The 23614-nt window shown below is 45.8% G+C and overlaps 1 protein-coding gene across 2 annotated transcripts in view; it reads right to left on the bottom strand.

Moving 5' to 3' along the window:
• The window catches only part of FANCD2 (FA complementation group D2), a 188853-nt gene that overhangs the window by 6594 nt on the left and 158645 nt on the right, over positions 1-23614 (bottom strand). For both annotated transcript variants that reach the window (XM_048858923.2, XM_048858924.2), the window contains exons 38-42: positions 23481-23552; positions 14829-14867; positions 13976-14050; positions 9644-9718; positions 5-151 (exon numbers count right to left, since the gene is read on the bottom strand). In XM_048858923.2, coding sequence (XP_048714880.1) covers positions 5-151; positions 9644-9718; positions 13976-14050; positions 14829-14867; positions 23481-23552 — 408 coding nt within the window. The remainder of the gene's footprint in view (positions 1-4; positions 152-9643; positions 9719-13975; positions 14051-14828; positions 14868-23480; positions 23553-23614) is intronic.

Below are 23614 nucleotides of genomic sequence, written 5' to 3'. Positions count from 1 at the left end.
TTACCTGCAGGTCCCTGTTTTTGAGGATGCCCACCCAGAATGCTTCCTGGCAGTGATTGAAGGCCAACATGGCTTTTACTCGGTATACAAATTGCTCCAGGGACTTTTTCAATAAAGGCACGTGGTTGGTCAATCCTAGGTCTTGGTGAATCTAAATATGGGACACAAACACAATGAAATTACACCTAATTCTTGCTTAGCTTCTCCTGCTCTTTAAATTTTATGCAGTGGGGCATCTTGGTGTAAAGAAGAGATGCAAAAGCAACTACTGTAGCTATTCTCCTGACAACTCTAATGATTCTTAAGATGTTGTACTAGTCTGTAAGCAAGGTTACACTTATCCTTCTTATACAGATGGGCAGGAACGAAGCAACCAGGGATATTGTGTGGCTGGAATAGTCCAAGGAGAATGCTGCCATCTCTAGTCCCATACACTTTTAAACCTGATTAATATAAAAAAAGATTTAAAATCTTTGCAACCTTTTTTTAGCCTTTTGTGCAAGAGGGAGACAAAATTACTCCTCTGAGCAACCCAAAATTCCTATCCAATATGGAGAAAGGCCCAGTGAGCCCAAACATCCCTGCCCAGCCCCACAAGGGCAGCTGGTAACTCCCACACAGAAATCCAACTCATTCCCCTTTAATCTGTTCAGTACTGTGGAGGGACCAGTTTCTCCTGGAACCCATCTGCTCAGCCAGGGGCCTGTTCTAGCAGTTTAGCACTGTACAGCAGTGATATAAAACTCTTCTGAGTAAATCACATCCTATTGTCTTTGCTCAAGGCTAATCCTTGTTTTGCCAGTCTCCTCTCAGATGGAATCCCAGTCACCCAGTGTCTATCATACATACACTTCCTCTCACTAAAATGTACCATGCATCAGGTAGAGTGATGGAAGCTGCATACTCTGCACTGAGTGCTTTAGGAAGAGGGAGCACAAGATCCCAGAATTCATTTACAAGGCTATAAATCCCTGCTCCCTGGCTGGCTGCCCTCCCAAGTTCCTCTCCTTTGGCAATGCCCTTCCTCCCTGTCTCAATAGCCTCTCCTGTCAGGGTTCCAAAGAGTCCCTACACAGCACACAGGCTCCACTGGGATTCCTGGCTTCAAGCATTCTCACATGGATTAAAAACCTAAGGAAATTCCCTGCTAAAACACTTAGCTAGGCTGGAGTTAAGCTTGTAACTGTCAGGTACTGAAGAGAAAAACTGAAGAGAATGCTGATGCTGTTATTAGTTTCCTCCAAAGAGATGCAAACATGGTCTTGAAAGGCACACTTAGGGCCATCCGCTCTGCTGTTACACTTCTTCCTCTGCTAAAATGGACGTCCCAAGCACCAGGCCTTCAAGCAGAAACTGCCAGGGGCCCTGGGACAGCCAGAGGGATGGGCAATGGGATCTTCCTGGGACAGGAACATCAGCGTACCAGATCCTGGGCAGTCAGTCAGTCTGAGGCAATTGAACCTTCTCTGCTCCTCTGCCAGCACTGGGATAGGCAGAGGAACTTTGCATGGCAGCATGGGGTCAAAGTCAAGACATGGATTGGTCTATTTGATGTGTAGTGAGGTGGAGTGGCCTCCCTCCCCACTCGAGAACAAGGGACAGCTATAGGTGGGAAAAACGTCCTCTGCCCTACCTTGATCTCTCTGTGATAGCTGCAGAATTGATTCAGCTGAGAGCCAAGCTCTGCAATGAACAGAGGGCTGGGATGCCTCCCGCTGAACAAATCAGGTGAATTACTTGCTCAAAGTGGAAGCATTCCCTGCAGGAGGATCCTGCTGGTTGAGCTAGCCTGTCTCCTAAGCAAGATGCCAAGTAGCAAGCAGGTCAGATTCTGCCCAGAGGAACAGTTTTTTTTGGTCTCCTTGGCTGGAGAGCTGCTTCTTGTGTCTCCTCTTGTTAATGTAGGGTAGAGCTGACATAATGATTTCTGGTTTCAGAGTAGCAGCCGTGTTAGTCTGTATTCGCAAAAAGAAACGGAGTACTTGTGGCACCTTAGAGACTAACAAATGTATTAGTCTCTAAGGTGCCACAAGTACTCCTTTTCTTATAATGATTTCTGTCAACCCTGTCTACAATCCCTGGCCCAAATGAGACAGGAAGGCTGCTCCTCATACTTTTCTGCTAGTATCTACAGAGATAACCATGTGCTGGGATCTCTAGGGGCTCTCCTCTCCATCGGGGAGGGAGTGAGGGGTATTCCACCATCTCAGGGAAACATGCAGGCTACATCCAAACCAATCCTGTTCTTGTAGTCACCTTCCTGCAAGCTCCGTTGAGAGAGCAGGGAGAGAATAGAGGTCAAGCATGTTGCTATGCCCAGGGTCCTACAATGGAAGCCAGAATTCCCAGTGGCTGCAGGACCTTTGAGCGTAGTCCTCCTCATGTCTTTAGCCTTTGACAGATGACGCTTTGTGGGGAGCACAATCGCTTCCTCCCTACTAAAGGAAGCCCCAGATGTGCCAGTTGCTGTGATGGGTCCGGCACTCTGCACCCCATAAGGCTTTATGGAAACATGCTTATGAATGTGTGTGTGTATGTATGTATATATATATATAACATAACTGGAATATGTTTTATGCTACATATGCCATGTAACAAAGCTATGTAAAGGTTATGATCTACTGAATATATTCATTCTATTTGTACGCATGTGTCGTTGTATTCGAAGTTATGAATATTGGCTGTATACTTGTTTGATTTTAAATAGCCTTAGTAAGGCATTTGGTCAGCTTCTTTAGAAAGTAATTTGCAAGTTAAGTGCCCAGTCAAGAAGCACTTAATGGACAATGGATCTTGGAAGGTTGCAATCCACGTAAGAAGTCTACATGAGGATGTTCCAGGTAGCGTGTGAACCATGGCTGCTATCTGTAAGTTCTGAGTCATGCATGGACATGTGACTTGCCCATGTGACTCCAAAACTCCATCTTGTAGCTGGAATTCTATAGAGGGAAAGGGAGGGGTATCCACCCGCAAGAGAAAGTCTACTTAAACCTCTGGGAGACCCCTCCATTTTGTCTTCAGCTGGCTCAAGAGATAGCCTCTCCACCCCCAAGGATACCTGAAAGAAACTGGAACAAAGGACAGTAACTACAGGGGGGGTGAGTGATTGCTGGACCCAGACTAGAAGACTAGTCTGTAAAAGGAAGCTTACGGGAAAACCTCTGAGGGTGAAGTTTTTTTCTGTATTCAGTTTTCTTACTGTATTAGGCATAGACTTGGGGGTTTTATTTTATTTTACTTGGTAATTCACTTTGTTCTGTCTGTTACTACTTGGAACCACTTAAATCCTACTTTCTGTATTTAATAAAATCACTTTTTACTTATTAACCCAGAGTACGTATTAATACCTGGGGGCTGGGGGTCAAACAGCTGTGCATATCTCTCTATCAGTGTTATAGAGGGCTAACAATTTATGAGTTTGTCCTGTATAAGCTTTATACAGGGTAAAACGGATTTATTTGGGGTTTGGACCCCATTGGGAGTTGGGCATCTGAGTGTTAAAGACAGGAACACTTCTTAAGCTGCTTTCAATTAAGCCTACAGCTGTTAGGGGACGTGGTTCAGACCTGGGTCTGGGTTTGCAGCAGGCTAGCGGGTCTGGCTCAAACCAGGCAGGGCACTGAAGTCCCAAGCTGGCAGGGCAGGAAAGCAGGGGCAGAAGTAGTCTTGGCACATCAGTTGGCAGCCCCAAGGGGGTTTCTGTGATCCAGCCCATCACATTCTTGCGCTGCTGATGTGCAGCTGATCAATAGCTGAGTTAGGGAGCGATCTGGATCTTTCAATGCTTGAGGGTGGCTGCTGCCACAATCAGCAGCTTGGAGGATACCTAGGAGGCTGTGCATAATGAATAAACCTACAGGGAGAAGGAATGGGAGAAGCAGCTAGCCTAGGTCCTGGAATCCCAGTGCAAAACCTCATGGTGGCAGGCAATATAGTCTGCAAGCTTAATATACTAAAATCTCTTTCCAAGGCAAGATAGTGATAGAAAGGTAAGGGAAGTGTCATTTGATTCATAAAAATCTACAGAATCATAATTTCAATAGTGCCATCCTCTGTGGCATGGCAGGGGGAACTTGCTGCCCCATCCACCTGGCTCCCAGTTCCAGGTCCTCAAGTTCGTTGAAATTTTGATAATACAATGTTGTTGGGAATGGGTCGAGTTGGTATCATTGAAAGCCCCTTCTCCCACGAGCACAATGGTACTAAACATGACAAACCTAGAACAATTCCATAGATAGATATTGGAGAAAATGTTTAAAAAAAATCAACATTTTATGAAAGCATAGTTGAACACAGGCATGCCAAACATGCAGCCCTCACAAGATAAGCTGTGTCCCTTGACTGCCAGTCTGTGTTATCAGTTAATGCTCAAAACAGGACACCTGATTCGTTTTTTTTAATGTTACAGATGACTATCAATGGAAGGAGTGCTTCAAGCTGATTTGCCATCATCAGCAAAAAAGCGGTTCAGTGATATTGATTATCAGCTTTGTTTATTATGCCAAGAGTGGTACCAAGGCACGGGGTAAGACATCAGTATCAGGCCAGAAATTACTGGAATCCATCCCCAAACAGTACGCACACAGCTACATAACATACATTACATAACATAATTAATTACACCCTAAACTAATTTATTACAAAATCCTTGTTTTTACTTTGGTCTTAATCATTTTTAGGCATCAATGGGGAGACAAAGACTACCAACTAGCAGCTGAATCTTTGGAGAATACCACCATGGGTGGACCGGGCTAAACACATTTGGTGGCACCTTACATGCTATAAGAAGTGGGCCCATAAAATGAATTTGGAAGGTTGGTGATGAAGCACATTGACCATCAGAAAAAAGTTGAAGGTGCTGGGACAAGTGCCAGCTGTGGCATGCATTTCGAGAAGAACACCTGCTTCTTCTTCAGTAAGCTGGAAGTCATCCCCTTAAGCACAGTTTCAACACTTGAGAGAGGTATGAAACTATATGAAGCAGTCACTCTTAGAGAGAACATTGATAACACTGGTTATCAGATTGAGTGCTACACCAAGAATGCATGTAATATGTTGTGTCAAAAGGTAAACACAACAGAACCAAATATTGATTGTACTACTGCAAACTGAGACTCAGCTGGAGTTCATACATTGCTTCACAGAGGCTCTTCTGGATGGGAAAGTGGTGGTGATGTCTGAAGCAGAGGCTATGAGCAGAGAAATATATACTTTGAATGGGACTGAAGAGGAGCAAATGCTTAGCAGAAAGGCTCTTAAAGCACTTACTGAAGATGAACCGCAGGATATGGACATAGTTTTTAGCAATCCTATCCACTGAAATGAATCACAGAGCATATCCTTAAAAGCTGCAAAAGAAGTGGCACGATCAAAAGTGGAAGAAAGCACTAATCTTAACTGTAATATGAAGACACTGTTTGTAGCTGCAAAATTTTCACAGAAAAGCATTTTGTCCAGTACCTGGACATTTCAGGGATCCATAGCTGATGCCAAACCTGAAAAAAATAACACTGTGTGACATGTACTACTACTACTTTAAGTTTCAGAGTAACAGCCGTGTTAGTCTGTATTCGCAAAAAGAAAAGGAGTACTTGTGGCACCTTAGAGACTAACCAATTTATTTGAGCATAAGCTTTTCTGAGCTACAGCTCGCTTCATCGGATGCATACTGTGGAAAGTGTAGAAGATCTTTTTATATACACACAAAGCATGAAAAAATACCTCCTCCCACCAAAAAAAAACCTTACAACAAAAAAACTTCAAATCCAGACTCCAGCGAGAAACTGTTGAATTGGAATTCATTTGCAAATTGGATACAATTAACTTAGGTTTGAATAGACACTGGGAGTGGCTAAGTCATTATGCAAGGTAACCTATTTCCCCTTGATTTTTCCTACCCCCCCCCCCCCCAGACGTTCTTGTTAAACCCTGGATTTGTGCTGGAAATGGCCCACCTTGATTATCATACACATTGTAAGGAGAGTGGTCACTTTAGATAAGCTATTACCAGCAGGAGAGTGGGTTGGTTTGTGTGTGTGTGTGGGGGCGTGGGTGAGAAAACCTGGATTTGTGCTGGAAATGGCCCAACTTGATTATCATACACATTGTAAGGAGAGTGATCACTTTAGATAAGCTATTACCAGCAGGAGAGTGGGGTGGGAGGAGGTATTTTTTCATGCTTTGTGTGTGTATATAAAAAGATCTTCTACACTTTCCACAGAATGCATCCGATGAAGCGAGCTGTAGCTCACGAAAGCTTATGCTCAAATAAATTGGTTAGTCTCTAAGGTGCCACAAGTACTCCTTTTCTTTTTACTACTTTAAGTGGTGCTTTGGTGGTTGCAGTGATTTCAGCAGCAGCAAGTATGACAGTAAGCAAGCAGAGCACAAGGCTGCTATTTTACTGCAAAGCCTCATGTATGAGTGCTTGAGTGAAACAGCTTTCCAACACATACACGACAACCATGAGGCATATGCATAATCTACCATTTCAAGTGGCTGTCGGTTTAATAATTCATTCCAAAACATCCAGCAAATTCCTCAAGCAGCTTTTGCACAGCAGCTTTTGACTGCTCCACTGACTACTACAAAGTTCTCTGCCTGGAGACTGCAACTGCAAACAGAGTTCTTTACCTCTTGGAACCGAATGAACGTTCCCCTAAACCTCATCAAGGGTAGGTGTATATTTTGTGCTGTGGATAACTTAGACTTCCTTGAAGGTACAGGAGATAGCAAAGGTACTCTTCATGCTGCTGTGATGGTTTGCTATCAGGAGTGTATTAATGGGGAGCAGTCCCAGGCTCAGGTGCTGTCAGAAACATTTTTCAATCACTCAGACCATTAAATGCCACTGCACTGCCAGGTTTCCAAACCCTTTCAGGGTGTGACACCACTGGAAGGTTGGTTGGAAATGCCAAATTATCATATTGGAAGACATTGGATTCAGCCTCCATAGACTCTCTCCTCACTCTGAGGGTGCTCAGAATGGATGAAGCAGTAACTGACGCGATCATAAATGCACTGGAGGCGTTGATATGCTGAGTTTATCATTTGAAAATCAACATTATGACACTTGCGGAGCTATGTTGGTGGATGTTTGCCAAGAAGCAGACAACAGGAGAAAAATTACCACCAACAAGGGGTGCATTTATACCTGCTACCAAGAGGGCAAATTATCAAGCAGTGAAATGGCTCCAGGATGATTGAGTGCATCCAAAACTACCCTTCCTTGTCAGGAATGGATGGGTCTTGGAGGATGGATTGATCACACTTGTGTGTGAAATACTATGCGCTCCCGAATCAATCCTTCAGCTAATCAAATGCTCGTGTGCAAAGACCAGATGCTCATCACCCTGAAAATGTTTGGCCAGCAGCCTGCCATGTACCGAGATGTGCGAATGCGGCACCGACAAGGATCAGTGTGAGACTGTGTCTAGCAGTGGTGCCCTAGACGGAGACAACACAGATGACGACTTTGATGAATAAATGTTTTCAGTCCTAAATGCCAAGTCTAACTTCCCTAGAATTACCAAAGAGCAGTGTCTTTTTTATGTAAGCCACGCATCCCTGTGTTAAAGTATAATTAAACAACCGCTGATTTTTAAACTTTTTTCTTGCATATCATAGAATCATGAATCATCATAGAATATAAGGGTTGGAAGGGACCCCAGAAGGTCATCTAGTCCAACCCCCTGCTCGAAGCAGGACCAATTCCCAGTTAAATCATCCCAGCCAGGGCTTTGTCAAGCCTGACCTTAAAAACCTCTAAGGAAGGAGATTCTACCACCTCCCTAGGTAACGCATTCCAGTGTTTCACCACCCTCTTAGTGAAAAAGTTTTTCCTAATATCCAATCTAAACCTCCCCCACTGCAGCTTGAGACCATTACTCCTCGTTCTGTCATCTGCTACCATTGAGAACAGTCTAGAGCCATCCTCTTTGGAACCCCCTTTCAGGTAGTTGAAAGCAGCTATCAAATCCCCCCTCATTCTTCTCTTCTGCAGGCTAAACAATCCCAGCTCCCTCAGCCTCTCCTCATAACTCATGTGTTCCAGACCCCTAACCGTTTTTGTTGCCCTTCGCTGAACTCTCTCCAATTTATCCACATCCTTCTTGAAGTGTGGGGCCCAAAACTGGACACAGTACTCCAGATGAGGCCTCACCAATGTCGAATAGAGGGGAACGATCACGTCCCTCGATCTGCTCGCTATGCCCCTACTTATACATCCCAAAATGCCATTGGCCTTCTTGGCAACAAGGGCACACTGCTGACTCAGATCCAGCTTCTCATCCACTGTCACCCCTAGGTCCTTTTCCGCAGAACTGCTGCCTAGCCATTCGGTCCCTAGTCTGTAGCTGTGCATTGGGTTCTTCCGTCCTAAGTGCAGGACCCTGCACTTATCCTTATTGAACCTCATCAGATTTCTTTTGGCCCAATCCTCCAATTTGTCTAGGTCCTTCTGTATCCTATCCCTCCCCTCCAGCGTATCTACCACTCCTCCCAGTTTAGTATCATCCGCAAATTTGCTGAGAGTGCAATCCACACCATCCTCCAGATCATTTATGAAGATATTGAACAAAACCGGCCCCAGGACCGACCCTTGGGGCACTCCACTTGATACCAGCTGCCAACTAGACATGGAGCCATTGATAACTACCCGTTGAGCCCGACAATCTAGCCAGCTTTCTACCCACCTTATAGTGCATTCTTCCAGCCCATACTTCCTTAACTTGCTGACAAGAATACTGTGGGAGACCGTGTCAAAAGCTTTGCTAAAGTCAAGAAACAATACATCCACTGCTTTCCCTTCATCCACAGAACCAGTAATCTCATCATAAAAGGCGATTAGATTAGTCAGGCATGACCTTCCCTTGGTGAATCCATGCTGGCTGTTCCTGATCACTTTCCTCTCATGCAAGTGCTTCAGGATTGATTCTTTGAGGACCTGCTCCATGATTTTTCCAGGGACTGAGGTGAGGCTGACTGGCCTGTAGTTCCCAGGATCCTCCTTCTTCCCTTTATATATCATAAAAGGCCTTGTTCTACATTTGTCATCTTTGGTACTATTGTGTTTGTGGGAGAAAGGGCTTTTGAGTGATACCCAACTCCACCCATTTCTGACGACATCGTATCAGCAATATTTCTACCAACTGGAGGACCTGGAGCTGGGGAGGACTGTTGTGGGGAGTGAGTCCCCCTTGCCAGGCCACAGAGGATGAGACCGTTGAATTTATGATTCTGTAGATTTTTATAAATCAAATGACCCTCCCTTACATTTATATCATTAACTTGCCCACGGAATTACATACTCTCCCAGACTAATGGGCCTGGACAACAGAGGAGGCCAAGCAGATGAGTAAACCTGGGAAGCATATCCCCTGGGACAGCTGGCAAGGGAGCGCAGAACAATTTGCAGGCGTCCGTCTGTGCTTATTAAACCCAGAGCAGCTTTGCTGTCAGGACACTTCAACCATGACAGGAGCTTTATACTGGTCACATTCTTGTGAAGAGGAGTCCTGTGTGGGACCCCTGGAGACACCATGTGAGGGTGCAGTGGTGACAGACAGACACACAGAGAAATCAACATAGATTAGTAAGGCCTTGTGAATACAAAAGCTAGTGCAGAGTCTAGAGTCTCCCTTACCTTTGAATGGCCACACATGTGATGAAGTTGTCTGGTGCTCAGCTGCAAAGTTTTCAGCAAACTCTGCACGTCTTCCTGTAATAAAAAGGACCACCTGGGTCACTGGTACTGTATTTTCAAATCCATAAGAATTTGCTACCCATCACAAAGGATAACTTGGAAGCAAGACTATCAGCTCTCCTATTCATCCTACCAGTGCTACAGAGATATAAAGACATACGCTCTGCCCACTCCACAGAAAATACCCAACAAGTTAAGACATGGCAGCCATAAGGGAGCTGAACTCTGCATAGTCTCATAACCAACAAGAGAATGTGCTCACCAGACATGTATCATGGACACCACTCTGTTCCACAGCTCTGCAAAACAGCCAAGTCAAGCCAGACATTTTGAACTGAATCTGTTCTCTATTCTCTAGCACAGAACCCTGCACCTATAGGGTCAAAGTGCTTTGGGGCCGGGGAAATCAACTTTTCACAAGCAGCTTTACCCACTGGCTGAAATGTGATAGCAGTCATAGAGCAGCCAGCCCCATATTGCAGCCCAGGCAGCAACAACATGTGGTCTGTAATGCCCCCACCAAGCTGAGAGACGGAGACCAACATCTTCAAAAGTTTGTGTGGCCACAAGCAGCAATTTGGGGCCTGTCTAGAGACTCTAGTGAGGACTGTGCCTAAAGATCTTCAAAGCTGGCATTTGAGCACACTCACACTGTCCAAGTGCTCTGAGACTTGAGCTCTTCAAAGGGGTGGGGGGGTCTCAGAGATGGCAGCCCAGGAGAGAGCAAGAGAAAGCACGCTCCTGCCTCCAGAAGCAAGGGGGCAGAGCTACCTAGTTCTCTGCAGCCTGGGAAGGACACTCCAGGAGAAGCGTTTAATCGGGCACATTCAGGCTGATGTCAGATGAGTTTGGTTTGTTAGCACTTATCACAAACATGCTCCCTCCTTCCAAAGACTGCTCAGAGACTGGCAGGTCAGACACCACATTCAGCGTGGTCACAGAAGCCCCTGGAAACATCAATGTTTTGGCGCCCAAATGATTTTTATATGCATTTGGGCTGCATCTCAGTCCCAGTCATGATACCTTGAAAGCCTCAAATTCTAGGCAACTATGGAACTGTCTCAGAGTAACAGCCGTGTTAGTCTGTATTCGCAAAAAGAAAAGGAGTACTTGTGGCACCTTAGAGACCAACCAATTTATTTGAGCATAAGCTTTCGTGAGCTACAGCTCACTTCATCGGATGCATACTGTGGAAACCGCAGAAGACAGGGTGGGAGGAGGTATTGTTTCATGGTCTCTGTGTATATAATGTCTTCTGCAGTTTCCACAGTATGCATTCGATGAAGTGAGCTGTAGCTCACGAAAGCTTATGCTCAGATAAATTGGTTAGTCTCTAAGGTGCCACAAGTACTCCCTTTCTTTTTATGGAACTGTCAACATACTTTTTCCAGTGGGCCAGACAGTCATGTTGCAGACCACAATATGTGAACAAGTCATTTTCAGCCAAACTCTCAACTACTCTGAGGCACCCTCCTAGTGCAGCAAGAATCTCCAGCAAGGGGTGGCCAACCCTCTGCCACACTGGGTATGACCCAATGGTTTTAGGGCATCAGCCACACCACTAAACCTCACGGTCAGAGTCTGGGGATGGAGGCAAGAGAGAGGAGCAGCAGCAGGTAGGAGGACTGCTGCCAGCACCCTAAGGCCAGCGGCCTAATGATCTTCCACAGCAGAGCTGCTTAGTGGTGCTGTTTGATGTGGTAGAGAAAGAGCCAGCCAGGGCTGATTGAGGAAGTGCAGTTGTGGCTCCACTATTAGCCAGTGTTTTGGCACCAAAACAACAAGCTCCAGCTGTTCCCGTACTCTGCGCATGTGGTGTCCCAGCAATCAGTTTCCAGCCAGAGGATTCTGTGTGTGTGAAAAAAGGCCTGGCCTGGAGATGTTAAGAGTAACAAGAAGGGTTTCTTCAGGTACGTTAGCAACAAGAAGAAAGTCAAGGAAAGCGTGGGCCCCTTACTGAATGAGGGAGGCAACCTAGTGACAGAGGATGTGGAAAAAGCTAATGTACTCAATGCTTTTTTTGCCTCTGTCTTCACGAACAAGGTCAGCTCCCAGACTGCTGCACTGGGCAGCACAGCATGGGGAGGAGGTGACCAGCCCTCTGTGGAGGAAGAAGTGGTTCGGGACTATTTAGAAAAGCTGGACGAGCACAAGTCCTTGGGGCCGGATGTGCTGCATCCGAGAGTGCTAAAGGAGTTGGCAGATGTGATTGCAGAGCCATTGGCCATTATCTTTGAAAACTCATGGCCATCGGGGGAAGTCCTGGACGACTGGAAAAAGGCTGATGTAGTGCCCATCTTTAAAAAAGAGAAGGAGGAGGATCCTAGGAACTACAGGCCAGTCAGCCTCACCTCAGTCCCTGGAAAAATCATGGAGCAGGTCCTCAAGGAATCAATTCTGAAGCACTTAGAGGAGAGGAAAGTGATCAGGAACAGTCAGCATGGATTCACCAAGGGCAAGTCATGCCTGACTAATCCAATTGCCTTCTATGACAAGATAACTGGCTCTGTGGATCAGGAGAAAGTGGTTGACTTGTTGTTCCTTGACTTCAGCAAAGCTTTTGACATGGTCTCCCACAGTATTCTTGCCAGCAAGTTAAAGAAGTATGGGCTGGATGAATGGACTAATAAGGTGGATAGAAAGTTGGCTAGATTGTCGGGCTCAACGGGTAGTGATCAATGGCTCCATGTCTAGTTGGCAGCCGGTATCAAGTAGAGTGCCCCAAGGGTCAGTCCTAGGGCCGGTTTTCTTCAATATCTTCATAAATGATCTGGAGGATGGTGTGGATTGCACCCTCAGCAAGTTATGCAGATGACACTAAACTGGGAAGAGAGGTAGAAACGCTGGAGGGTAGGATAGGATACAGAGGGCCCTAGACAAATTAGAGGATTGAGCCAAAAAGAAATCTGATGAGGTTCAACAAGGACAAGTGCAGAGTCCCGCACTTAGGACGGAAGAATCCCATGCACCGCTACAGACTAGGGATTGAGTGGCTTGGCAGCAGTTGGGCAGAAAAGGACCTAGGGGTTACAGTGGATGAGAAACTGGATGTGCGTCAACAGTGTGCTGTTATTGCCAAGAAGGCCAATGGCATTTTGGAATGTATATGTAGGGGCATTGCCAGCAGATTGAGGGACGCGATCGTTCCCCTCTATTCGACATTGGTGAGGCCTCATCTGGAGTACTGTGTCCAGTTTTGGGCCCCACACTACAAGAAGGATGTGGAAAAATTGGAAAGAGTCCAGCAGAGGGCAACAAAAATGATTAGGGGACTGGAACACATGACTTATGAGGAGAGGCTGAGGGAACTAGGATTGTTTAGTCTGCGGAAGAGAAGAATGAGGCAGGATTTGATAGCTGCTTTCAACTACCTGAAAGGGGGTTCCAAAGAGGATGGATCTACACTGTTCTCAGTGGTAGCAGATGACAGAACAAGGAGTAATGGTCTCAAGTTGCAGTGGGGGAGATTTAGGTTAGATATTAGGAAAAACTTTTTCACTAGGAGGGTGGTGAAACACTGGAATGCTTTACGTAGGGAGGTGGTGGAATCTCCTTCCTTAGATATTTTTAAGGTCAGGCTTGACAAAGCCCTGGCTGGGATGATTTAGTTGGGGATTGGCCCTGCTTTGAGCAGGAGGTTGGACTAGATGACCTCCTGAGGTCCCTTCCAACCCTGATATTCTATGATTCTATGATTACTCTCCACTCTAGCAGACATAGGCCAAGAGACAGAGATCCATACCATGAGATTTGTGACATCCAGCTTCTAATATTGTAGTGCTTGGTACCTGAGAATGAAATCAGGCACTGAAAAACTCCACCTGGCACAGACTGCCACCTACTGACCTACCAACAGCGCTCTGCTACCCTGTTCATTTCACTGGCTACTCACCAGCTTGCATGCATGTCTTCTAGCCCGCTGTTTGATCTGGTGGGCTGGAGGACATGACATAAGTAATCTCAAACCTGCCTATTGAGTGTATTTATCCATCACTTGTAACCAAAGTTCACAAATGAGAGGCTTGCTTTAATCCCAGTTATGTTTAGATGACCGCACAGCTGAAGTGATGAAGATGGCTTTTCTCAAGTCTGCATTGGCTAGGAGGCTGCAACCATTATTTTTGGATGTAGACTATGTAAATGTGATCCATGCTTTTGTCCTCTCAAGATTGGACTCCTGCAATACACTCAAGAAGCCAGCAGCTGCATTCTGCTCTTACTTCAGCTTCCAAATGGATTTCAGGCAAGTCTCTGTGCCTCTGAAATTCTTACCCTGTGCTTTTTAAAGCTGTAATCCAACAGAGGCATGGCAAGCTTCAAGAAGGCTTCCACAAAGAGGCGGCCATACTGTGAATGCAGAAGGATGATAAGTAAACACATCACACACTTTTTCTTATTGCATTTGGCTATTCCATCAACCAAACTCTAAATTCTTCTTTGAATGAGCCAAGGGCAATTCCACCTTAGCAAGGAGTTCAGGTAAACAGGGAAAGGTTCCTCCTCTCTTTTAGGGCATTCTCTTCTAAAGGTCCATCACAGATCTCTCCTGCTTAAGGGCTAGATTTGGATCTCCATATCCTATGAGGAGTCTCACTGGAATCCAATTGCAAACAAGTCTGGTAGCTTTAGAGGCAGGGACATTTCCTTTTGCTAGTGATTAAAGTTCCTGGCATGCACAGGGACTATACCATATCACTAGGAATATAAAATGAAACAATAATAGTAAGTACACAGCAATGAAGCAGCCAGTCTGTGAGGTCCTGGAAAGGGGAGGGCCATGTAGGGGAACACACTGCTGCCTTCTGGGCTCAGTGTGAAAGCTGCCTGCAGCTGTTCTGTGAGCCCTCACTGTACTTGTTGTGTTATGTGTAGGATTCCATAGGCAGCAGAGGCTGGGGAAGTACCAGCAGTGGAGCTCCAATGGAGTCACGCTGTTAGGCATTCTGGGCACAAATGAGGGCAGAGTCCAAGAGCCGGTGCACTTGGGCATGAGATAGAGGCAGATCTGCTGCCTGACCTAATAGAGAAGAGGAACTCTGTAACCGCTCCCCACCCCACTGAGGGAACAATTCCTGAAAGACCACAATCAGGCTGCCATTCTCTGCAATCTTGAGTTCTCACTTACCTTCAGGCAGATACTGAGCACAGGCCTGCTGTCGAACACCTGCTCGGAGAGAACGAGAGAGCCAGTTCAGGGGGAAGGAACAGTGAGAACAAGAGCAAACAGGTAAGAACTAGCACTTAGCTGATGGTATCCCCAGTGTTAGGGGTAACACTGGGAAGCCAGGCTCAGCTGGAACCCATTCCCAGATCTAAGTGTGGGGGAGTGGAGGTCTTGTGTGACTAGTGTGGGGAACTGGATGCATATTCATGTGGATAGAAAACAGTGGGGTGTGCAAGGTACGGTGGGTGTGTAGGGGGTACATCAGTGTGACAGAAAAGAGGAAGAGAGAATGATATTGCAACCAAGCCTAAAGAAAAGAAGTCATCATTGGATGAAAAGTGCTGTCCAAGGCTCAGAAACTGGCTAGGAAACAAAGAGTTTCAGTGGTCAGTTTTCATCATGGTGAAAAGGTTAACATCTGGAGTACCAAGGTACGGTGCTAAGAGGGATGTTTACTAATCTACAAAGGGAGGGGAGTAGGGAGGTGGTGACATTGGCAGATGACAAAATTATTTAGGCAAGTCTGCAGTTCCTCAGAGTTTTCTCCAGTCCTGAGACCTAACCCAGCTAGGGGACTGGACAACAGGACAACATATAAAATTCAGTATTGATAAGTGCAAAGAAATGCTCTTGGGAAGGAATAATTTTAAACTATTCATATACCTTGCGGGGTTCTAAATTAACTGCATCCATTCTGCTCAATGTGCAACTGCAATCAAAAATCAAACAACATGTTGGGATGCAGAAGGAATGGGACAGAGAATGACTGGCAAGCTTGCAAAGGTTGTAAACTCAACGGCATTTCTGTGTCTTTCTGCCTAGAACACAATAACTTTTGAACGATGAATCGGCTCAAAATTCCAGGGAACGTTTTAGGAGTCAATGACCAGAACCCTACTGATTTGAGGGAAAACTATAAGGGGAAAAATGGAGGAACACACCAAGCCCTTGACATCTGTTTAGCACAGCCACAGCTTCAATTGGCTATCAAACAACTAGTTGATGGTACGCACTAACACCAATATCCTTACTCACCCTCCCAGTACAATTCAACATGTTGATACACCGACAATTTTATCTCCCAGGCAAATAACAGTGTTGGTGAGGAAGGAGATGTGAGGGGACTGGGAGCGTGCACACACAGCCCCTGGCATGGGGGAGAGAATGGGGGATCCTCATATGGAGGAGGGGGAATGGGAGAAGACAGAATCTCTGGTAGAGAGGGAGACTGGGGAACCCTGGTATGGGGGAAAGGGGAAAACACAGAGTGCCTGCCATGGGCAGGCAAGGAAGAAATGGAGGACATGGAGGGAATGAGAGTGAACACAGGGCATCTGGCATGAGGAATGTTAGGATATAGATATTCAGGCCTGTCTGTAAAGGCCTATACTCTAAGAATTTAGGTGTATTCTTATCACTTGGCTAGTGATAGAGGTATAAAAGAAAGAAAGAATCAAAACCACTATCTGCCAGTGTAAGGGCCTTCTCTTACTGTGACAGTTTGTGGCCCTGTGCTTAGGCTCAGGCCTTTGGCTAAGCAGCAGAGGCAGCCATAAGCTGGGAAGCGAACGGTCACATCCTCACATTCCAAACTAGTCACATTGAAATAAGGTGCTATTGGGCTGTTAGGCACTATCAGGACAGGATTGTATTCCTATCACCTCCAGAGGAAGGGAAGTGCCTAGAAAATGTAAAAGGAAACTTAGTTTGATAGCATCCTGTCTGGCAAGAACTCACTTATCAATAGCTGGGATGTGAAATCCTCACTTCTGTATTGTTTTGTCATTATAGTTCCCACTTTGCTGTTGTTTGTCTGTATAATCTCTGTCTGGTTCTGTGATTGTTCCTGTCTGCTGTATAATTAATTTTGCTGGGTGTAAACTAATTGAGGTGGTGGGATATAATTGGTTACATAATCATGTTACAATATGTTAGGATTGGTTAGTTAAATTTCAGGAAAATGATTGGTTAAGGTATAGCTAAGCAGAACTCAAGTTTTACTATATAATCTGTAGTCAATGAGGAAGTGACGGGGTGTGGGTGGGGGTGGGCATGTGGGTGTGTGAGATGGGAACAGGGAATGGGGGTAAGAAAATTGGAATCATGTTTTGCTAAAGGGGGAAATGGGAACAGGGAATGGGAGTAAGGAAGTTGGAATCATGTTTTGCTAAAGGGGGAAATGGGAACAGGGAATGGGAGTAAGGAAGTTGGAATCATGTTTGGCTAAGGGCAGGAATGGGAACAGGGACACAGGTGTAAGGCTCTGTGGTGTCAGAGCTGGGAAGGAGGATACTAAGGAAGGAAACTGGAATCATGCTTGCTGGAAGTTCACCCCAATAAACATCGAATTGTTTGCACCTTTGGACTTCGGGTATTGTTGCTCTCTGTTCATGCGAGAAGGACCAGGGAAGTAAGTGGGTGAAGGAATAAGCCCCCTAACAAGGAAGAATGTGGAACTGTTGAAGAAAGGAATGGGGAGCAACAAACCTCTGACATGGGATGAGTGTGAAATATGGGGCACACAGAACTCTTGGCAGGCGGGTAATTAGGGGGAGTTGCATGTAACGTCTATAATAGAAGGGATGAGATGGGAGGTTGGCACACAGGAGCTTGTGGGGTGAATGGAGGAAAGCAAGGAGCTTCTGGGATGTGCAATGTGCTCAGCTCACACTAGCTACAAAGTGAGCGAACATTCACACAGAAAATATAACACCACAGTTCTATAAACCAAGAGTATATCTTCCTCTGGGATGCTAGTTCTGGTCACCCCATCTGAGAACAGAGATAGCAGAATGGGGTTCACAGACAGGCAACAAGAATGGTTGGGGGTATGGAAAGAATTCACATATGCAGAGAGACTGAAAAGGTATACTGACTATGTCACCTCAAGACAGGATACAGAGGTAAAGTTTCTAGACACCATGAATGACATGACTTCTGTTAAGTACATCAGAAGCAGGAAGCCGGTCAAACAGTCAGTGGGGCCACTAGACGATTGAGGTGGTAAAGGAGCACTCAAGGAAGATAAGGCCTTTGCAGAAAAGCTACATGAATTCTTTGCATCAGTCTTCACGGCAGAGGATGAGAGGGAGGTTCCCACACTTGAGCCATTCTTTTTAGGTGACAAATCTGAGGAACCATCCTAGATGGAGGTGTCAAAAGAGGAGGTTTTGGAACAAACTGAAAGTTAAACAGTAATAAATCACCAGGAACAGATGGTATTCACCCAAGAGTTGTGAAAGAACTCAAATAAGAAATTGCAGAACTACTAAGTGCACTATGTTTCAGAGTGGTAGCCGTGTTAGTCTGTATCAGTAAAAAGAATGAGGAGTACTTGTGGCACCTTAGAGACTAACAAATTTATTAGGGCATAAGCTTTTGTGGGCTAAAGCCCACTTCATCAGATGCCTGCAGTGGAAAATACAGTAGGAAGATATATATATATATATATATACACACACACACAGAGAACATGAAAAAATGGGTGTTGCCATACCAACTCTAATGATACTAATCAATTAAGGTGGACTATTATCAGCAGGAGAAAGAAAAACTTTTGTAGTGATAATCAGGATGGCCCACTTCAAACAGTTGACAAGAAGGTATGAGTAACAGTAGGGGAAAAATTAGCATGGGGAAATAGTTTTTACTTTGTGTAATGATCCATCCACTCCCAGTCTTTATTCAAGCCTAAATTAATGGTGTCCAGTTTCCAAATTAATTCCAGATTTGCAGTTTCTCGTTGGAGTCTGTTTTTGAAGTTTTTTGTTTGTTTGTTTGTTTTTTTTTAAGGATTGCAACTTTTAGGTCTGTAATTGAGTGACCAGGGAGGTTGAAGTGTTCTCCGACTGGTTTTTGAACGTTATAATTCTTGATATCTGATTTGTGTCCATTTATTCTTTTGCGTAGAGACTGTCCGGTTTGGCCAATGTACATGGCAGAGGGGCATTGCTGGCACATGATGGCATATATCACATTGGTAGATGTGCAGGTGAAACAGCCTCTGATGGTGTGGCTGATGTGATTAGGTCCTATGATGGTGTCCCCTGAATAGATATGTGGACAGAGTTGGCAACGGGCTTTGTTGCAAGGATAGGTTCCTCGGTTAGTGTTTTTGTTGTGTGGTGTTTGGTTGCTCGTGAGTATTTGCTTCAGGTTGGGGGGCTGTCTGTAAGGACTGGCCTGTCTCCCAAGATCTGTGAGAGTGAGGGATCGTCCTTCAGGATAGGTTGTAGATCCTTGATGATGCATTGGAGAGGTTTTAGTTGGCTGAGGGTGATGGCTAGTGGCGTTCTGTTACTTTCTTGGTTGGGCCTGTCCTGTAGTAGGTGACTTCTGGGTACTCTTCTGGCTCTGTCAATCTGTTTCTTCACTTCCGCAGGTGGGTATTGTAGTTGTAAGAATGCTTGATAGAGATCTTGTAGGTGTTTGTCTCTGTCTGAGGGATTGGAGCAAATGCGGCTGTATCGTAGAGCTTGGCTGTAGACAATGGATTGTGTGGTGTGGTCTGGGTGAAAGCTGGAGGCATGTAGGTAGGAATAGCAGTCAGTAGGTTTCCGGTATAGGGTGGTGTTTATGTGACCATCGCTTATTAGCACCGTAGTGTCCAGGAAGTGGATCTCTTGTGTGGCTGGTCCAGGCTGAGGTTGATGGTGGGATGGAAATAGTTGAAATCATGGTGGAATTCCTCAAGGGCTTCTTTTCCATGGGTCCAGATGATGAAGATGTCATCAATATAGCGCAAGTAGAGTAGGGGCATTAGGGGACGAGAGCTGAGGAAGCGTTGTTCTAAGTCAGCCATAAAAATGTTGGCATACTGTGGAGCCATGCGGGTACCCATAGCAGTGCCGCTGATTTGAAGGCATACATTGTCCCCAAATGTGAAATAGTTATGGGTGAGGACAAAGTCACAAAGTTCAGCCACCAGGTTTGCCGTGACATTATCGGGGATACTGTTCCCGACGGCTCGTAGTCCATCTTTGTGTGGAATGTTGGTGTAGAGGGCTTCTACATCCATAGTGGCCAGGATGGTGTTTTCAGGAAGATCACCGATGGATTGTCATTTCCTCAGGAAGTCAGTGCAACCACACACCACACCACAGAACCACTAACTCAGGAACCTATCCTTGCAACAAAGCCCGTTGCCAACTGTGTCCACATGTCTATTCAGGGGACACCATCATAGGGCCTAATCACATCAGGCACACTATCAGAGGCTCGTTCAACTGCACATCTACCAATGTGATATATGCCATCATGTGCCAGCAATGCCCCTCTGCCATGTACATTGGTCAAACTGGACAGTCTCTACGTAAAAGAAAAAATGGACACAAATCAGATATCAAGAATTATAACGTTCATAAACCAGTCGGAGAACACTTCAATCTCTCTGGTCACTCGATCTCTGACCTAAAAGTCGCGATATTACAACAAAAAGACTTCAAAAACAGCCTCCAACGAGAGACTGCTGAATTGGAATTAATTTGCAAACTGGATACAAATAACTCCGGCTTGAATAGAGACTGGGAGTGGATGAGTCATTACACAAAGTAAAACAATTTCCCCATGTTTATTCCCCTCCACTGTTCCTCAGATGTTCTTGTTAACTGCTGGAAATGGCCCACCTTGATTATCACTACAAAAGGTTTTCTTTCCCTCACCCCCCTGCTCTTCTGCTGGTAATAGCTCATCTTAAGTGATCACTCTCCTTACAGTGTGTATGATAACACCCATTTTTTCATGTTCTGTGTGTATATAAATCTGCTCACTGTATTTTCCACTGAATGCATCCAATGAAGTGAGCTGTAGCTCACAAAAGCTTATGCTCAAATAAATTGGTTAGTCTCTAAGGTGCCACAAGTACTCCTTTTCTTTTTACTGGTTTCAGAGTAACAGCCGTGTTAGTCTGTATTCGCAAAAAGAAAAGGAGTACTTGTGGCACCTTAGAGACTAACCAATTTATTTGAGCATGCGCTTTCGTGAGCTGTAGCTCACGAAAGCGCATGCTCAAATAAATTGGTTAGTCTCTAAGGTGCCACAAGTACTCCTTTTCTTTTTACTATTTCTTTTGTTTATCATTTTTACAGTGCAAATATTTGTAATAAAAAAATATACACTTTGATTTCAATTACAAAACAGAATACAATATATATAAAAATGTAGAAGAACATCCAAAATATTTAGTAGATTTCAACTGTTATTCTATTATTTAACAGTGCAATTAATCGTGATTCATTATTCTGAGTTAACTGTGATTAATTGACAGCCCTAAAATTAAGCACTGTGTGCAAAAAGAACGGAAGCTACATTTTCATGTAAAGTCAACAGGAAAAACAGGTTGTGGGGGGATGTGAACTCAAGATGCCGCCACCACACTGAAGAACAAACTACAGGAATGCCTTTCAAAAGTCTACTGGACTATAACAGGGGGTGCAAAGACAAGACCCTATTATCCATTTCACTGTGGACCACCCTTGTAGGAGTGGGATGATTGATGAAGGAATGGATCCTGGATTGACTGAAAACCAGCAAGCTCTGTAGAAAGACTTTGTGGGTGAGAAAATGCTTTAGTCAAGGTTGTAACTTGGTAAGTTTTAGTCTCCAGAAAGCATGTCATTCTCTTATTTTATTTATAACTATTTCTGTTTCCATTATTCTTACTCAATACTTACTTGAATCTGTTCTTTGTGAATAAATTTATATTTGTTTTCACCATAAATTGATTACAGTGCTGTGTTGCTCTAAAGGACCTGATTCTGAATTGTAACCTTCTAGCTGTGTGTTCACTGTCTCTTTGGGGACAACTTACCTGGTAATTACTGAACGTGTCCAGTGACTGGGGTTGGATACTACAGAGGGACGCTTCTCAGGAGTTTGGGGACTGGGGTACACAAAGTGTTGTGTAAGGCAAAGTGAGGGCTGGCAAAGTCCTGAATTTATCTGGGTGGTGAACTGGTACATAGTTTAACACCAGCAAGTCTCTCTCTTGCTGAAATTGGTGGGTAGCACAGTGATCTACACAGTGGACACCCTAAGAAAATGTCACAGAAGGGTTGGAAGGATTTTGTTTTCTCTCTAATGCTTTCACTTTAAGAATAAATTTGCTTGTTTAGAAAGAACTGGGTGGTAACTTATAACTGCGGTCAATTACACTGTTTATAGCAGGGGTGGGCAAACTACGTACCATGGGCCAAATCCAGCTTGTCAGAGCTTTGAATCTGGCCTGCGGGATTGGCACTGCCGTGACACTGCTCGGCTAAGTTAGGCTCCCTGTCTGCCCTGGCCCTGCGCCGCTCCCGGAAGCAGCCAGCACCACATCCCTGCAGCCCTTGGTGTGGAGGGGGGGAGAGGGCTCTGCATGCTGCCCTCACCTGCAGGCACCGCCCCCCACAGCTCACATTGGCCAGGAATGGGGAACCGTGGCCAATGGGAGCTTCGGGGGAGGTACCCGCAGGCGAGGGCAGCGCGTGGAGCCCTCTGCCCCCCGCTCCCCCAGGTATGTAGTGCCGGCCACTTCTGGGAGGGGAGCAGCACGGGACCAGGGCAGGCAAGGAGCCTGCCTTAGCCCTGCTGCGTGCCGCTGCCACCCCGGAGCCACTCAAGGTAAGCAGCGCTGGGCTGGAGCCCACACCCTGAACCCCTCCTGCACCCCAACACCCTGCCCTGAGCCCCCTGCCACACCCCTCCTGCACCCCAACCCCTTGCCCTGAGCCCCCTCCCGCACTCCGCACCCCCTCCTGCACCCCAACCCCCTGCCCTGAGCCCCCTCGTACACCCCGCACCCCTCCTGTGCCCCAACCCCTTACCCTCAGCCCCTTCCTGCACACCGCAGCCCCTCCCGCACCCCAACCCCCTACCCCAGCCCTACATTCATGGCCCTGCATGCTATTTCCCCACCCAGATGTGGTCCTCAGGCCAAAAAGTTTGCCCACCCCTGGTTTATAGCCTCTGAGGAGAAAGCAAAGTGCAGACGCTGTCCGGTTTAGACAGTCTGGCTTGCTGGGGAATTCACAGTGCAGGCAGGGATCTGTGCAGCCTGAAAAGCCCTAGTCAAGATGGAGAGAGATGTGGGTCTCAGCCCAAGAAAGGTGACAGTTGAGGAGCCAGAAGCCTAAAAGTGGTTGCCCTTGCTGGACCACAGAGGAGGAATGCAGTTCTCCTAAACTGTGACAATTAGCAGGAAGTGTCCCTGGAGTCAGGTTATCCTAGAATTGCCTACGGTAGGTTTCTAGATCTGCCTCTGAAGCAGCTAACACTGGTCTCTGTCCGAGTCAGGAGACTGCACTGAGTGGACGAAGAGTCAGATACCGTTGGATAATTCCTGTGTTCCTGTCCTTCTCCAGGGCCTCTCTGCTTCCTCCTTTCTTTGTCTGTATTATTTGTCCATACAAAAAACTATGCTACTAGAATGCTAAGGCTACAAGAGTGAGGATGTGCCAAAGTGAAGGTTGAATGTGCCACCCCATGAGTACACACTGCAGTTGGCTCTGATTACACGATCACAGACCATTTCTCCAAAATAGTGTAAGTCACATTGTTTTCCTTGCATGCTCAGGCATCGATGGGTGGGACTCTGCTGGGAAGGTGAAAGGAAGGAAAGATGAATGTGCTCACCTTGACCAAGTTAACAAGGATATGGAAATCCCGCACCGCCATGTTCCAGTGCAGCAGCTTCTCTAGCTGTACCTGGGGAGTGACAACACAGTAATCCAGTCCTGTTGTCCACACAGAGCCATTGCATTTCCCTT

The sequence above is a fragment of the Caretta caretta genome, chromosome 7, assembly GCF_965140235.1.
Source record: "Caretta caretta isolate rCarCar2 chromosome 7, rCarCar1.hap1, whole genome shotgun sequence".
Classification (NCBI taxonomy): domain Eukaryota; kingdom Metazoa; phylum Chordata; order Testudines; family Cheloniidae; genus Caretta; species Caretta caretta.
The sequence above is the reverse complement of the archived record's forward strand: the minus strand, read 5'-3'. Positions and strand labels throughout refer to the sequence as shown.